General features: G+C 28.7%; 2 protein-coding genes across 2 annotated transcripts in view; one reads left to right on the plus strand and one right to left on the minus strand.

Moving 5' to 3' along the window:
• The window catches only part of LOC119683087 (zinc finger protein 395), a 162,389-nt gene that overhangs the window by 141,361 nt on the left and 1,452 nt on the right, over nucleotides 1-19,576 (plus strand). The window contains exon 5 of the mRNA XM_038096692.1: nucleotides 15,020-15,117. Coding sequence (XP_037952620.1) covers nucleotides 15,020-15,117 — 98 coding nt within the window. The remainder of the gene's footprint in view (nucleotides 1-15,019; nucleotides 15,118-19,576) is intronic.
• On the minus strand, nucleotides 16,618-19,380 carry LOC119683088 (histone-arginine methyltransferase CARMER). The gene is made up of 7 exons (XM_038096693.1): nucleotides 19,291-19,380; nucleotides 18,737-19,068; nucleotides 18,253-18,384; nucleotides 17,992-18,194; nucleotides 17,364-17,922; nucleotides 16,894-17,295; nucleotides 16,618-16,838 (listed from the first exon to the last, which is right to left on the minus strand). Exons 2-7 carry the CDS (start codon nucleotides 19,002-19,004, stop codon nucleotides 16,750-16,752), a joined length of 1,653 nt encoding a protein of 550 aa, XP_037952621.1. The 5' UTR covers nucleotides 19,005-19,068; nucleotides 19,291-19,380; the 3' UTR covers nucleotides 16,618-16,749.

Here is a 19,576-nt window from a genome sequence, read left to right on the forward strand (position 1 = left end):
CTAGTTAGCTGTTTGATTTATCCTTGCGCCTATAAGAAACACAAATCTATACCTTCATCGTTGTTCGATATTAATCTAATTATTGTAAGTAATTAATCAATTGTGAAGACTTAAATGAAACCAATTTTATTACAAACATTATGACGTCATATATGGCGTACGAATATAAATTATGTTGTATCTTTTATACGTGGGGTGTTGTATGACGTATACAACATCCACGCAAAAGCACATAAATACATTGGGGGGTAAAAACGTTTTTCACATAAGCACTTAAGCAAACTCCTGTTACATATTATTCCCAAACATTACTATCAATACGAAATTACATAGAACTATTTCCAATTAGCTATAGCCGATTGAATAAATCAAATCCAAACCAAATTATAAACAAATTCCAACTGAATAATCATTGAAACTATATAAACGAACAACGTTGACACTACTCCATATGAAACTAGGTTATGCACAGAAATTTGTGCTCTCGCCGGTTAATCTAACACCTACGTTACAACGTCCTCACAGCAAAGAAATAATCCACCCAAGCAGACATTTTGGGTTCCATATTACTAGTATTTTAATACGCACACATTGAATGGCAATTGTGTTCGTAGTATGCCTACGCAAACAAGTGTGCAATGTGTCTGCGTTTCTTAGCCTGAAAGTATACTAAAAAAGTTAGAAAAGCCATTGAAATGAGGCTCAATAACCTTAAAGCAGACATGTACTGACGCAAAATAAATGTCAATGCCGCTACTCATACTTCTTGAAAAAGGTCCTCATAGTGATTTGAACATTTTTTTCATATGTTTTGCTTTTTTTTGCAAGTGTTTGTTTTGGTTTCTGCTTATCAATTATTGACTTTTGTAAACAATTGTTATTACTCTTATCTGGTATAGAGAAACACTTTGCTTAAACTACTACAGCAAAACTCTCAATTCAAATTAATTTTTTATTATTTTTATTGGTTATTTAAAATTACAACCCCAATTGGGATACAATTTATAGTTGAAATTTAAGTCAAAAATTTAGTTACTTTTTTTTTCACTTTAAATTAAAATTTATTGAACCAGTTTCAATTAGCAATAGCTTCAACGTTTAGATTAGCACAATAAATTGTTAGATTGCATTATAACATCATAATCATGCATAGCTATACAATCCATGTAGGACCCAAGCTTGTGTTAGAGCATTCCTCCCGAGGCTGTCGTTCTACATTCATAACTCGATTGTTTTTTACTGGGTTAGGTTGCTATTATAGCTCAAACCATATGTCTGGTTTTATCGCACCGGACGTTCTCGTTCACTCAAAAAATGGACTTAGCTGGTGAGCCTAGGTCTTAATATGGTGAGCATTTCGCGCTTTTTACGTTCACTTAGTTATGGACCTATGCTCACACGAGATCCTTTTCAGCATGTTTTCAATTTTAGAAGCCTTTTACGACAGGCACACCTTATAATGGCACTATTCTTACATTCCCAAACTCATAGGGGAAGGTTGTACTTTAACCACATATTTTAAAAACATTTATACAATAAGGTTCTTTCTCAATTTCTTTTTATTTACTTCATGACATCATACATATATATATGACATTATAATTATTTTCATTATCAAATCTCAAAACTTGTAAATTATTAAATGCAAAAAATTTCTTTTGGCACAATTCGATATGACATCAACCTGTATGCATTTACCGAAGTAAGAAATCATTTTATTTAATTTGTTTTTGGTTTGTTTATTTAATTAAATGTTAGTCCAACTGATTGAATATTTAAATTGTTAATTTCAAAAACAAGTTTCAGTCATTGTACTAAACTGCCTCTAAGTTTAATCAACTCATCCATAAAACATTGACATTTGCAGGCGAATGTACGTACTTCTAAAACGTATACAGAAAGCGAAATTACAGCAAAATTCACAAAATATTTAATGAACTTTTGTATGTTAATTCCTCCAAAAGTTCAAGAAACGATAAAACTCAGTCACGTTTTAGTGTTCGATTTAATTTACAATTTTATAGACCAAAGCTCGTTCAGTTGTTAAACAATGCCACTTGAAAGTTACGCTCGACCTTATTAAGAACTCATAGGAAACGAACGTTCTACTCCAATTTCTTCAATTTCATATGGCATAAAAAGTGACGATCCTATATATGTTCCAAATAAACAAAAATAAAAAAAAACGAATAAACGAAATTGCGCAGGATAACAATAAAAATGAAATAATGAAAATATAACCATTTTGTGTAATCGATAAACAGTTCTTGAACCGTGACCTTTCATGTCTAGACGAATTTGACAATTTAATATAAATATAAAAAAAATATTTGTTACAATTTTTTTGATAAATTGAGTACATTCAACTTATAATACTCATTCATTCCAAGCAACCTTCAATAAGTCCTTTGAATGTACAAAAGTAAGTTAAGTTTCTCTTCAATTAACTAACACAGTTGAATTTTTGAAAAGAACGCACACTCGTGCGTATGCGTAACTTGAGTTGTGTTTTAATATGTTAAGTTAGAAATGGATGCGAAAGATACGAAACATTAAATATATAAGCAAAAGGTGTGATTTAAACAAATTAAGTAAGAATTCAACTTTATAATTGGCATACATTAGCATTTTAGATGTAACTTTTAAGTATATACATATATATTGTATATTATACAATATACATATATATTGTTAATATTATAATTTTTTTTCATATCTTATATTCGCTAACCTAACAGCTTTGTTATCTTGAATATTGCTGTAAACTGACATCTAAATAAAACGAATATGGTGCACTTGTGCTATTTAATTGACGGGCAGTTAAAAACTTATTTCCATCAACTACTCTGATTCTAAGAATTGATTGCAATCTGTTAATTCGTGATATATATTCTCCAGAATATCATAATTTTTTGATTTACTTTTTGCTAATATTTCGAATTGATAAGTATTACAGTGGTCTAGCTATGTCAGGTACTGAGAAACACTTTCTTAGCCCATTTTGTTGCTAGTTGTTTTCGATTTATCTATGAAGACTTTATAAATATACAATTTCTTTTGCTCATACTTTCTGTTGAAAGTTATAGTATCGTATTATCTGCAAACAACTTTATCGAACAAAGTAGTCGGCAGTCAAGTACTCAAAAAAGATTTTTTAGTCCATTTTGTTACTATTTCTTTTCAAATAGTCTATGAAGACTTTATGAATATAACCTGACAAAACAATGTCTTTTGTTCATACTTTCTGTTGAAAGTTATCGTAACATATAATCTGCAAATAAATGTATCGAGCAAAGTAGTCGGTAGTCAAGTACTCAGAAAAATTTTCTCATCCCATTTTATTACTATTTGTTTTCGAATATATGATGATTTTATGAATATAACCTGAGAAAAGAATATCTTTTGCTCATACTTTCTGTTAAAAGTTATCGTAACATATAATCTGGCTTAAGGTATTATTTGGATTTAATTTTATTATTAATGGTTGAATTAATGAATTAAAGAAATAATGTTTTGAAGTAAAAAGGAAAAAAATCAAAGGAAAAAATTCACTATTTTTGTAACAAATAGATCTAAAAACACTAGCAAGTAACGTAAACTATAACATAACTTTAAATAACAGACTGCAGAAAAGTTTTAAAAGTCAAACAACCATGTAGACAATTGCGGCCATGTGCTTCTCCTAGGAGTTAAAGGAATTTATGTATATATAAAATTATGGCAACAATATGTAAGGGAGACAAAGATTCGATTTCAATTAGATATCAGAAATATTAAAAATACTAACTGCAGTAAATAAATATTATAAAAAAAAGGCTTTTGGAGACCTTATATAGAATTTTGAAAATAATCTCTAAAAAATACAGAGATGCATAGAGATAATATCATAGCGAAGCCCAAGACTCAATTCCAATCTCAATGTTAGCAATAATGATAATACTGGTTATAATAGCTAATAATGTTAAAAAAATATAAAAATACTATTTTTATTGAACAAAAATCATACCTTGATTACATCGCAAAATATAAATAAAAACGTAGTCGTTGAGTCATCTTGGTTTAGTTCCAAGATGCCTGCATTTGCTCTGGCCCTAATATCTATATAATATCTTTTTCCTGAATGCAGTTGAATATAGCTAAAAATAGTTTAATAATACTTGATAGCTGAATAATTCTTTCAGACAAATTGAATCAGTAATCAATATTCTGACTTAAGCTCGTTACCTTATCTAGCCAATGCACATACAGAATCGTTTAGAAATATATAATTCATTTTTAAAATTAAATAGAAAAATATATTAATTTACTGTTTAAATATATAATTTTTATAGTTGTTGTGTTTAATTGTTCTAAGTGTATCAAATAATTAATTTACTCCTATACAAAACAAGCAGCACTAAAATTTTGGTTACTCATACGCCATGGGTGTCGCATCGCTCAATAGAAAATAGAAAAATTATTAATAATTTCTATAAAAAAAAAAATTTTGTATTAAAATTAAATACAAGCGATTGTTTCTGAGTAAAGCAAAATAGTTTAATAAAATTATTTATGCTTGTCTCGGGATATGTTCTGTTTAACAGAGTGAACGTCGGTGAGTGAAATTTGCAGTTCCGTAGAATATGTGTGACCCGAATTCGGTTATGACAATTTAGTGCGCACATTGCACATACAAGTATCTTAGTGTATATGTGTGCAAAACTACTTCCAACATTAACCTATTTTTGCAATGTTCCCTTATATACACAAAAAACCTATATACATACTAAACTATTATATTGAGTACAAACCTATATAAATGATTATATATTGCAAAAAGGCAAATTATTTATTAATCATACTTATTTTTTAGATAAATTTTATTAAATTAAAAATGTTTATTTTTTATATTTTCCTCATTCGATATAAAAAAGATTCATATTTTTAAAAGTAGAAGGAATGCGGAATCGGAAAGCCTCTCTAACTCATTGAGGAAATCTTGAAGTTCAACCAAAATAACTGAAATGATCGTATAAGATCAAAATAAAGTACTATAATTTTATATAGCGCCATATAGTACAGTAAAGCTATGGCTATTTCAAAAATGCCATAATATAAAAACTAAATAAAAATACATTAACTTATCTAAATGTAATAAATGGCATTTTTACTACATTAAAGCATAAAATTTTTATTAATTTTTTTTATACCTTCAAATCCAATTAAATCAAAGCAGCTAGTCTTGTATGCACATATTCCGTTCAGTTTATTTTAAATTAAGTTACAAGGTTAATATGTGAAACATGAATTTTAAATAGCTATACATAATTCAGTAATGTATAGAAATAATAAAATTAATATAATACTGTTGACAATATGCACAAAATTTATAAAACATGAATTTAAAAAAAATTTTATGCAGTTTTAAGTATCCCAGTAAGCATTTTCAAACGCATAAACATCTATCACGTAGCGTTAAACTATAAATTTTCATCATATAAATATACTTCTGAGAGTTATGGATATAATTTCATCATATTAATGTTTAAGAGTTTTGGATTATATTTTATATGTGGATGCTCTACGCAGAACGGTGCGACATCAATATCTCTAAAGTTCTGACTATTTTGCTAGTTATTACATAGTTCACACAATTCGCACTATTTAATATATAATATAATATATTAATTATATATTAATTATATAATAATAATATATTAATTATATATTAATTTAATATATTTGGTGTTTATTTTTAAAAAAAAGCAGTTCAAGCTCTTTTTGTTTTCAGAGTTTTTAAAAGACGTTCAATTATTTAAAATACAGTTACATGCAATCTATGACATACACAATGTGCTATTGTTTTTTAAATAGTAATATCATCATGCTAAAGAATATTGTTAGGTACGTACTATTAATTGAATATAAATCGCTCAACCATCGCGCTGGCGAGTAATAAAACGTGTCTTCATAGTTTATAATCGCTAAAGTAATGCGCAATGCACACTAAATAACGCTTTACGGCGTTCAACAATAACTGCGTCGTCTATATGTTTGTAGGGTAACATTAAATCAATATATGTACTCATTTCCTGTGTTCTAGTGTTCTAGTTTAAATTTAAAGGTCGGGGGCTGTCACAATGAGCAGCAATATTTGAATGAGCTTACTGCCAAAAACCTTGTGCCACAAATACCTTCATTTCGTACAAATGGCAAAATACGGCAAATAAAATGCATATTGCATATAAACACAAAGGGGTGCAATGGTAAAGCGGGTAACTTAACCGACTTAAGCGTCAATTGTATCTATGTTGGTGGCATATTTATTCAATTGCTTATATATTTTTATGAATGCACATTCATATACTCGTGCATGAACAGAAATTCTTTCTGAAGGCAGTAAATACGCTTGACCTGGTTTACATTTCGTACTTTAATGCGCACTGAATATGTGTGCATAAATAACTACAACTAAATTTGCACCTACATTATCAGCATCGATGCAAAACTTTATAAAAACATTTTATATACACGTATTATATACCTATAGGAAAATATTTATATAAGCACCCAGAGTACGCGTGTTCCAAATTTTTTGGTAATATTTTTTGTAAGTCCTTGCGATGCTGCTTCAAATGGGGTTTATATATACGAGTATTTGCGCAAAGCAGTCTACAAAGGTCATAATATATATTATACTAAAGAAATTTTTTTTTTTTTGGAAAGAAAACAGATAAAGTTTTAACCACTTTAAGTTGAAGAATATAGACAGATTTTGTAATTTTTATAATTTTGTTTTATACTTATAAATGTATAAAATGATTTAATTATTTCTAATTGTTAGAAATAAAAATTTATTCTCAAAATTACATATCATAATAATCCTTCTATATATTAAAAAACATTTCGACCAACAACGATCAAGCATCATTGAGGTTCTCTATCCTTTAATCGTTTATACTTTAAGGAATTTCTTACGCTATTTTCACTACATCAAAATAAAATAGGTAAAGATAGGCAGGACAATATAAAACTTTTTTCTATACACACAAACTAAATAAGTGAATCTATTCAATCTAAGATAAATAAAAATTGAAAACAAAAAAGTATTTAATCTATATATGTTGAATCTGCATCAAAATTGTAAGGAAACATCAGATCACTTAAGCGTAAATAGAAGTAATAGAAGCAATCAATACATCTTCTCGTGTTTGTAGTACATATGTTTGTATTTTCACAAAAGAAATAAATAATACCTAGATTAGAACTTACAATTTCTTCAATTACAGCATTATATGTAGTAATACCGATAGCTTAATCTTTAATCATACAAATAGCCTGATCTGTGTCCTCTAACAACTGAGCAACCAATCAATTATGTTAAATCTGAGTATTAAAGTACTGTAATTAGTTTTTAGATAGTATATGTTATGTATAATACTATCCAAAGACTAATAATAATCCTTATTACTATGCTAATAAGGAATTGTTACTAATTCGCATATGAATTAATACAAGTAATAATTGAGCAAAAATTAGTTTTGGAAGACGATCTTATATTGCGTTTGTTTATTTGCATTTTCTCATAAGATCCTAACAATATCATATTTTCAGTTCCCTAAATATCCACTTTTTTCTTAACCTCCTAGTTAACTTATGAGTTATTTAAGAAAGTAATCCAATGCTATTCTTACAGATTTTTTGACTTGAAGACAATCCATTTGTAATTTCGAAATTAATTGGAAATGTAATAAATTCATACTATGCATAATTTGATAAAAATTTAGAAATTGTTTTATATCTTACGTATAATAATCAGGAAATATTGTATATCGTCACTTAAACATAAGACTTTTTACTATAAAAGTGCATCAATTATGAGATTTCGGGGAAATTGCGATTTTCGTAATTTGGCAATGGACTTTGATAAATTTTCATTCTTATCAAATATTTTTAATAATCTATATGCTAATGTAACTTGATTCTTGATATATCTTAGCCAAGGATATTGAAATTTACTAAATCACATTGTTAAGACGCGCCGCTCGGGAAATCCGAATCGTACCCACCTTTTGCTTTCAGTTATTATATAAACATATAGTAGATTTAAAATTAGTACAATTAATAAATGATTTTATGTATCAATTTACTACGAAAGTTTAAAATATACTATATATACTTTCCAACATTAAATGCTGACCACTACATATTTGGACTCAAGGAGAACATATCCGAAACTTATACATTATGTTAAAACTCAAATATAAAAGAATTGGATTGAACTCTTAAAAACCACGTTCATGTTTAAAAATTTAAAAAAGTTATAGTAATGTTATTCTACTTATTATAGAATCCTGTATGGGTTTAAAACCAAAATTTTCAAACTAGCTCACGTCCTCAGAAATACAAAGTTTGTGCTATACAACCACATAAGTAGTTAATTTATGTAGACAAAAAACAATTACAAATGAAATTCTTTCAAACTTAAATCCATTTTTATTACAAATAATAAAGAAATATTTTATTTTAAACGAAAAACTACCAATTTCTCTTGACAATAGCGCTGAAATGGTACATTTACTTCTGCTTCCGCCGTAGGAGCTTCCATTTTGCTGTATATGAGTTTTTCAAACACCTTGTATTTGACCTGGTTTATATTTCTAGGGGTAAAAAAAAGGATTACAAGTGTATGTTTTGGCTTGAGGCCTCGAAAACAAGTACAAAACAACCTGTGCCACTAATACAAGCGTTCAAACTGGGTCACCAAGCAAAGGGTGCCGCAATTACATTGAAACCATTGTAGTATAGGCATTTATGCCCTTCAAACATTCTCAAATGAAGAAAATATTTGAAAGCAAAGAACAATGAACGCGAACTTTGTAAAGTAACCCAAATTATTAAGATACAAAGAAAATTAAAATTATTTGATTATTTGTTCCAAATTGCATTTATAGGTACTTGCATCAACTTTAGATACTTGCATTTATCAAACTCCAACAGTGATGCGGGTGCTTTTTACACATATATAGAGAACTCTCTGTGCTACTTATAGTTTGCTATGACCTAATTTTATATAGTTTTATATATTATAAACTTTTAAATATTTTGTTTTTTTAATATTTAATATAAAACAAAAGAAATAAATGATATTGTTTATAATTAATTGACTTGATAACAAATCATCAATTGGAAGCACTAATTATTTTTAATTAAATGTTAGAATTTTATAAACAAAATGAAACATTTTTATTAAAATTTTAATAAAATAATATATGGGAGTAGTCAAAACAGCTCTATGGTCAGCCAAAGATTTAATTAATTAATAAATACTAACGTTTTATTGTTGTAATTTACTACTGTTCAAAATACCTCTGTATTGAAAATAATAGTTTATATTAAGAATTTAGTTTCTTTCATCAAAACGGACGTTAAAAATCAATTTAATATATAATAATATCATATATATATATATGCATAAATTAAAAAAATACTTTATTCGTTTTAGTGTATACTTCGATAGAATCAAAATATAATATTATTGTGATATATAGTTTTTATGTTTTCAAATGAAATGGAATAGAATTTAATACTTTTTAAGAAATTTCGAGTTTCGCTTCGAAAATATCCTGCGCAGAAAACTGTTATATTTATTTTTCATGTTCCTGCCTTAACCAGTTTTCCTTTGTAGCTACAATATTCTTGCCTTTCCTTTACAGTTGGAGAAATTAGGTCAACAAAAATCCTTATGTACCTCGCGTACTTTTCCAATACACATAATATCTATACAGGGTATTTTTTTACTAAATGAAGCATAATCAAAAAACGAAAAAATCGTATGGACGTGAGCGGTTAAATTTCATTATTAAACGCGAAAGTCAAAGACACATTTATTCAAAATAAAACTATTAATATGTTTAAACTTTAATAGAATAGTTGAATAATCTATGTTACAGTCTAGTTTTAAAAGCATAAAGTACCCTAGTATATTGTAATACATGTGATTTATGTTATCTTATAATTATTAATTCCATTCCAGTTTATACACAAAAATAGATACAAATAGATATAATACATGTTTTATTAACATTAATAATATAAACATTATCGCTTCTAATCTGAAGTAATAATTACAATATGTAAAATCATAATTACAACATGTTGTCTTAATTATAATGCTAAATTTATTTAAAGTTGCTTCTTTCATAAATCCTTATATATTCAACTATTTATTATATATTGATTTGTTATTTCTTTGTTTTTTATACCAGAGAAACATTCTTTGTGAACTAATTTTTACCTAACATATCCCGGTTTCTTTTTTTTCCACATGAAAACTTAAAGTTTACTTATTCTTTCGGGGATTCACTGTATAAAATTAAGAAGGATTTTGAGTGATGCCTAAAAGTTTGCTAAAAAACCTTAATTTTAATCTAATATTTATTCATTTCAATACCCAACAACCCTTCTGCTATTTTTAATAGCAATAGCCTAAAATATTTAGCTAAATATTTACAAATTTATGATTGTTTTTTTAGGTGAGCTACAATAGTGGATATACAAAAACAAAACTATACAAACTTTGAATATCTTTCGAAGATTTTAGTTTACATGATATATTTGAATAAAATTTTATTAATATACTTAAGCAGTACAATGCACATTGTTATCCATCTACTCAAATTTTCCCACAGCTGATACAGAATTGTATCGTATAAGGTTAGAGTACTTTATCTTAGTGTTCATTTAATGTAATAAATCCCTTTGTCTTCACTCCAGATTTTCCTTCAATATACTATGCTTTCTTGTAGTGACTACCTGGCTGAGAAAGTGTTACCATCAATTATAACAACAGCAACGATTAAGTTTAAAGCTGTCACATAAAGTATTATACTCTAGATCAGTGCTATACTTCATTGTATACTCTTCACTCACATAAGCGATTTCTACAAATCGTTCTAGTTTTAATGTGAATGGGACTTAAAATTGAAAAAATGTATGTAGACACAACTTTTTGATAAATAATTAAATTAATTCATAAACATTATTAAAAATTCAAAAGGGTTAAATAATTACGATTTACCAGAATAAATTTAAATCAAATAAATTTAATAATCTTTAAATTATACAAGATAACTTTAAGATGACTCTAAGCGGAGCGTTGAAATCAACGCCGTCACTTGCCCTGAATGTTATCTTCAGTGTTTTATCTATCGACTTCGCTGCGAACGGCGAGGTAGCTGGGGCAGCTTTACGGATAACAGAACTAGGAATTGGAAGAAGTGGTAGATGGATGCATGATCCCACCCTCAGAGAAATTGATTTCATTGCGGATATAACAGATTACTGTACTACGATCACAATTGTGGACAGAAATCTTGAATTATTAATTCCTTCTAGGGAAGCCTGGAAACTCTATTCTGTAAAAAGTGATAATCGCCTTAACTTCTTTACAGATGGCACAAAGTTAGACGGACAAGTAGGAGGAGGAGTATACCTTCCTGAACTAGATCTCAGTATGAGTTTCAGGCTACCAGATCACTGCAGCGTTTTTCAAGCTGAAGTATCTGCTATATTGGAATTTTCAGATTGGCTGAAACACAATGTTTCCTCCGTTAACTTAATAAACATATTTACTGAAAGCCAGGCAGCTATAAAATCTTTAAACTCGTCGACCATTAACTCGAGGTTAGTACTGAATTGTCTTACATCACTTATGGTGATAAGTAATGAATATTTAATATTCAATATTTTCGGATACGAATGATTTGGGTCCCTGGACATAGGGACATCCACGGCAACTGTATAGCAGATGAACTAGCAAGACATGGTACGACAGCACAAATTATTCTGGGAAAAGAAAGTGTGGGTATACCACACTTTTTTAAAAGAAGATGGTCAACAGTGACCAACTGCATAAACACCAAGGAATTTCGGCCAGAAATTAATAAGAAAAGATCGGGGGAATTAATTAACCTATCCCGAGCAAATATATTCAAGATAGTGGGAATAATTACGGGACACTGCCCGTTGGGAAAACATGCCGTGAGGCTCAATATCAAGACCTCCTTACATTGTAGACATTGCATGGAGGATGATGAAGAGGAATCACCAACACACCTTCTGCTACAGTGTCCAGCTTTCGCAAGACATAGACTCTCCTACTTAGGGTCACACTTTTTCAATTCACTAAGAGAGCTAGATTCTATTTCCATAGCTCGTATCAATGACTTTATGGCCAATACCAAATGGTTATAGGGACAGGTGTCAAATTTTTTAGGGTATCGCAATGGACCTCATGGTCTAAGTGAGTCTTCGGACGGCCCCAGTAACCTAACCTACATTATACAAAATTACAATATTTAAATTTAATTTTAAAAACATTGTTAAAAATTAAATCAATTTTTTATTTAATAATCATTTTATTTATATATGACTATTATAATATATATATTATTTTTAATAATTAATTAAAATAGGACAAAAAAGAGATATTTTTTATCATAAAAGTAAAAATAAACAATATTTAAACTTAATAACAAAAAATTTTTAAAAAAGAAATATTTTTTATTTAATAATCATTTTATTTATATATGACCATTATGATATAGCAAGTTACTAAAATATTTAATTATAAGAAAAAAATTATTAATGAAAGCTTTCGAAAATATCTATGATTTTTAATTTTACCAATTTTTCTAAAGAGAAAACAACGTAAATTTCAATTAAAAACAACTTATGTCAAAAATAATAAATGAATTGAATTTCTCTTCTCACTTTCTCTTACAATTTTTACTCTTAACAAACCACATAACTCTCTTCCCCATCTATATAAAAACATAATAAATACAGAATTTGGAAGCATATACCCTGGCAGCATGTACTCTGGCAGACATTTACTATACTCAGCAAAAATATTTTTGCCCTGTGCTATTAAAATGGTTTTTGCAAGGAGCCAAATAGATAGTTTCATGTTGTGTGCAATTGACCTAATTTCATATCTGCTCCAAAAAGCTATTCACTTTTCATCTCTAACCCACTTTAATATATATGTGCATACATATATTGAAAGGAATTTCACATAAATAAATATAAAAACATTACTTTTGAACGATAATTTTTATCAAAAAGAATTAAATGAAAAGAAATTAATTTCATTAAAAATAATTTAAATGAAAGCAATAAAACATCACACAATAACTAAATTAAAACTCATCCAAAAACCAAATAGTTTCGTACCACTTACTATACACCGTTAGTTAGTAGTTTCGAAGGAAGAAGAAGTCTACGTCCCGGAGACTTCTTGGACGACCAAATGCCATTCAGCACTCCCAAAGGGAGGATTACACAACTTGCAGGCTACAACAACAACAAAAACTATTTATCTTTATTCCAATTTTTAATGTTCTCTTAGAACTACTTTGTTTTCTAGTAATTTTCATAACATCTTAAATCATTATATTAACTCGAAAAGTGATTGATTTGATATTTGTGTCTTTACTTACTTATTGAGTTGGCCATTACAGGCATAAGTCATCCTTGGTCACACCCAGTACCCTTCGCCATCTAGCCCATCAGTGGCTTATTGTCATCACTAGGTAGTACAGAGTTCCTTCATATCATTGGTCACCCGATTCTTCACCGAAGATGCGGACGTCCTCTATTGCGTTCATCAGCGGGCACCGCACCAAACATCTCTCTAGCCGAAGCATTTTGTATTCTAACACTCCAAAATATTACTATTTTATGTGTACCTTCTTCATCCACTTGCTTTTTTCCACTATAATTTTAAAGAAAATAATTTTTTAGAAAATATATTTTAAAAAATAGTAAGAAGCTTGAATAAAGATAGTGTCGTAAAAAATGTATTTCTTGAAATACATGATGAAATCAAAATAAGTTATTTGGTATTGTTTTTAAAAACAATAATTTTGTATATTATTCAATTTTACCAAAATTAATTCGTCTATAATCGTTTTATATGAGAAATGAAAATGTTAGACTACGTGCGGTCGGGCTTACATCCCGAAATAACGCATCTTTTCAGATGAACAAATGCTCCTAACCCATTTGCAAGTGCGTTACAAAATTAACAACAGAAAAAGAGATGTGAAGGACCATGACTTATACTTAAAATCGGTTTGTATTACTAATAATATTTAATTAAAATTAAGCTATAAAAAGTTTATATAAAAATGTTTCTATTATTGTATTGATATCACAATTTAATTGAATTTGTTCACCGACTAATACTTTAAAGTACCTAACACAACGATTTATATATCATTTTATAGTAAATGTGAGGAACTATTATAACTACAACCGCCTTTCTACTACCGCTATGCTTATGCTACACCAGCAGCTATTAGGGCAGTAACGATATTGACCTCGAATTTTTGCATTCTACCTAGTCAACTAATGTACTTGTCCCAATTCTTATTTTTTATTTACTACTTCGATGTCATATTTTCTGGTACAAGGATGAATTTACAATGTTAAGCTCTTACGTACAAACCTAACATACAAAATACTGTACACTCTACGCTGCACACTGCACAATGCACTGTGTTTTCTGAAATGTGTGGTTTATCATACGCCATGTTGTGCAGCTCGCCAAGATTTCGTTCGTTCGTTCGTTGGTTCGTTGGTTATGTAGTGTGAACTCGTTTTACTCGTTTCATTTTATAGTACATCGTGAAGTTTTCAATTGTTTCTGTAAGTACAACTATCACCGGCTTCGTACCGGTACAGTTACAAACCAGAGCACCAGTGTTCCTTAACGCTGCTGCCACTATTTACCGCCATCGGTTAAATCGCGTAATGAAAAATTACAATAATCGTCACATTTTAAGACGCAATCACAATGTAAGCTTTTCATTAAATCCAAACAAACTAAATCCAAATTTATTCTAGCAATTCTTAATTTTTAATATATGTATATATAAATGTTTTTATATTTGCCATACTAACTACCATACTTATTCCAAAACAAAACAAAATATTTAACTCAATAATAATCATTTCAATTTATTTTTAATTTCAGGGGATTAGACCGAGATTCTTATGTACCTGGAAAGGGTGTAATTTTTCCGAGCACACTCTGCAAAAGATTGAACGTCACATACGAAGCACACACCTTGGGTAAGTAAACATTTTTGTATTTCAAATACACATACATAAAGCAATCTTTGAATTCTAAGTTTATCATACATATAAGTATGTTAATAATAACGCAAGCAAGTCATTTGACTGTGAATACGTTATAAGTACTTATTAACTATACAAAATAGTTAAGCATTCCATATTTTTTTCTATTATTTTCTCTAACAATTGCTTTAACAAGATTGTTCTGAGCTTAAATGGTACCATAAGCTTTGATTTCTAGGACAAGGTCAATTTACATTTACAGAGTAATAGTGCAGATTCATTAAGGTTATTAGTATCCATTACTGAATAATTTATTAAGAACATTCGACATGCAACAGAGTCCACATATTAATAAATGAGGATAAGCCTTTTAAAAAATAATATTTTTTTAACAACATTCAATTCTTTTATATATCAGCGAACCTCATGTTAAAGTATTCTCTATTACTACCGCAGCTTACCTTAATGCAGCTTATCTTCTACTTTACTAAAAAGTACGTATTTGTTCAAAACGCTGTAATTTACATAAAGGGTTTAGTTTCTTAATAGTTTTCAGACAATATTTAATGATTAAATAAATATTATTTTAATTTGTATACAGTGTTTTATTGATCAACTCTGCACAAATACAATTTAAATAAAATTCTTAAATTTGAATATATTTGTATTATATTTCTGTTACTAAAGTATGTTGTATTTATACGTTATAAACATAGAACTTGGCATAAGTATTGTATATATATTTGTATATTACAAAATTGCAGTTTAGAATTTTCGTATGCTCTTTAAAACTATACTACTAACAAAATCTAAATAATTAATGGTTTAATATAAACTACTAAAGTAACAGCTTACAACAGATGTTACAAAGCTTAAGAGTTTCTTTATGCTTAGTTTTTGAGACAATAACATATTTTGTTATGAGAATACAAATTTTCATTAATCCTAAACAAAAAAATTTTTTTTTTATATTTCTTGAATTGACAATAAATGTGTTTAAATAGTAAAAATTAAAATATATTATCTCAAAAATCGGTGTTTTTGAAATTTGTCATATTTTTCACTTAACTACATTCATTATTAATAATACTACATACAACACATTCTTGATTGTAATTTAATATTATTATTTATATAATTAATCCCAAATACGTGATATTTTATAAGCTATGCTACTTAGTTTCTACTTTATTTAAATAACTTATAAAAAATATCAAAAATAGAACTCAATATTTAGGATGACTTGTAAAAAATTGATATTATTAAATTATTAAAAATGCTTGATTTTAAATTCTTGATGAATTTTAAATTATTAAAATATGGACGAACTTATATAAAACATTTTTAAACTTTATTATTAGGATTATTGATGCTAAAAATGTTTAATATTTTCTTCAAATCGTTGATTTAAATAAACTTAAATTTAATTTTATATTTAATAAAATCAAATATTCATTGCAATAAAGCAATTATATCTTTATTGATAGTCTATTGTAAATTAAATAAAATATATCTATAAATGTCATAAAATCAAATGAGAAATTGGTGGTAACATTTATATAGGCTAAGTTATTTTTCGAAAATGAATATTCTTTTCAATTGACTTATCAAAATTTCTTAGGTTATCTAATTATGGTTATTTATAAGCGTATGTGTTATTTCCATCGTATTATCGCTAATACCATTGACCGTTATTCCATTTATCATATTGGTATCTAAATATTAACGTTAAATATTATTCAACGTACAAATAGTATTTTTTTTACTTACCTTGTTGAGTATCTAATTGAGACCAGTACTGTTCCGAAGGGCTCTGAGCACTAGTACCTGGAGGCGGTTGTACAGGCGCTCCAGTATATCTGAAGTAAGGATTTTTCAAATCAAGTGTATTACTTGAGGATATATTCGTATTTTCAACAGTTAAGTCAATGGTTACATCGTAGGATTGCCTGCGATTTGCTTCTAGTACAACTTGACCCTTTAATACTTGACCTTGCTTAACAAAAATTGGAACTGGCAATAGGCAACGCACTTGATACCAATGAGTTAGAGGAGCAGTGGGTGAAGTTGATAGCCAAACCTGCTGTGAAGAACCACAAAATTCTACATCAAACCAAAATGCAAGACCATGACATATGGCAGTTTGGAGTATATGAAACTCTAATGGAATATCTGAAATTACATTGAATATTTGTTAACCTTATTTTGTTATTCTCGCACAATCCTAAATTATACATTACCAATATTGTGAAGATCATTTTCATTATCTCTTAGGAAATCACACACATGTTTAACTGACTTTGCCAAACATATTCTAATATCAAATGTGTCAACTATGGGCTGCCTAAAATATTCTTTCATGCCTTCTTTATGTAGTGTAGTTAAATCCACACCGTGAAAAGATGATTGATACCAAAAATTCGCTTTATTATATTGTTCTGAATATAATGATTCATCCGAAAATGGTGCCACATGTAAGTCACCATGAGTGGGAAACATTTTACCGTTAGGCTTTAACCATTTCCGAGCATGTAGATATGTTTCTAACATACGCTCATTGTAAAGCATATACCCCATCGGCTCCGAAATAATAACATCAACTTTCTCAGGCAGTTCAATTTCTTCTATTTTACCTGGAATGACCATAATTTTCTCTTCTACATTGTTCGACTCCACCAATTGCTGAGCATACTGAGCCATATTCGATGCTTCAATTGCATAAACTTTAGCAGCACCAGCTTGTAGAGCAAAAAATGATAGAATGCCTGATCCAGCACCAACGTCAAGTATTACTTTATTCTAAATGTTTAAACATAATTGTAAATATATAGTTTAGTACAACTATGGTACAATGGTATATGATCTTACATTAAAGTCCACATTATTTCCAAGTACCGCACGCTGGTACGTGCTTGTGCGCACATAATCTTGCATCATGTTTTGTTGTTGACTTAAGTAGCCATAAAATTGGAAATACTGTGAAGCGGAAGACTCTTCGGTGCGTTGTGCAAATACCGACTTAGGAGGAATACGTCGTACAAGTTCAATAATTTTACGAAAACTTGATTGGTCTATTTAAAGCCTTAGGTTAGTAATAGTTAGTATTTTAAAAAAATATATGTACTTTACCGGTTTCGGATGAAAAGCACAACATTACGGTTTCATAATCAAACCTTAGATTATATGAAGTAGCTCCTACCCGGGAAGTGTCATTATCAGGGCTTAGCTTATATTCCTTCAATGTAATAGACGTATCAGTATCTGAAATATACATTGATTAGATTAAAACAAATTATATTATATTTATGTATATTCATTTTGATAAAAGCTAGTGTGGACTTTTATATAATCTTTAAATTGCATTTTACATAAAACGAGCTTTAATCAAAAAACAATTTTGTATTTTACTGCAATGTGTGCTCTGTTGTTGGAATGCAAGCAGTAACCGAGAAAGTAGTAGTGCAACTACACTTAATAGGCAGTGACTGCAAGTGTCCTTGAGAGACGTATTGAATTACCAATACACAGCCACACACGTATTTTTATTTCAATATCTTTGAATTTTTATTATATAAAAAATATTTAAAGAAAGCCTATGCTTCTCTATACTTACCACTAGCGATTCTTATAACAATAATATCTTCAACACTATCGTGCTGACAGGTAACCGTACAAGTCCCCTTATATTTTGGCTGAAACTCGAAAGTCGCATTATTAAATTTTTTAAAAATGACGTTATTAAAACTGCAGGTGCCGAGCATATTCGCATTAGCCGGAGGCAGCCAATTTTTTAAGTGGCTATTCATAAAATTGCTACTGTTTATATTCACCGTGGTGGTAACATCGTCAATTGCATTGTCCGCATTGTTCGACATTTTCATATTATTGTCTAGGTTTATAATCTTTAAATATCTAATGTATATAATAAGCTTACGTTGGTTTCAACTAAAAATAAAAATTCGAATATAAGTTAGGTGATATTAGTTCATTTCTTTTTTTCTTGCTAAGCAATATCCAGATATCCAGCTCACAACCAATTATGTTAAAGTGAACGCTCAAACAGCATTCACAAAACAGAAACAAAGGAAAATTTAATTGAATTTTCTAGTACGGAAGAATTAATTGTAGCTAATATTTCGTGCTATAAACAAACTAATAATAGGATACCCTTTTGCTTTAGAAATATTAAGCTTTAATTCACTTTATTAAAGTATTTAAATATATTATTTACTTGCACTAATTTATAAAAAATAAAATTCACGACAAATATTGAAAATTTTAACACCACCACGCGAACGAATGAAATATTTTGCACACTTCATTGTGGACAACATCCATACAAATATTTCGCATAGTTCACTCGTGGAATAAGCTACTTTCCAATAAAAACATATGCATGTGAATTATACCATTCACTGAACACACACTACGTGTACGAATTTTATCATGTAAA

The sequence above is a fragment of the Teleopsis dalmanni genome, chromosome 2, assembly GCF_002237135.1.
Source record: "Teleopsis dalmanni isolate 2A chromosome 2, ASM223713v2, whole genome shotgun sequence".
Taxonomy (NCBI): Eukaryota; Metazoa; Arthropoda; class Insecta; order Diptera; family Diopsidae; genus Teleopsis; species Teleopsis dalmanni.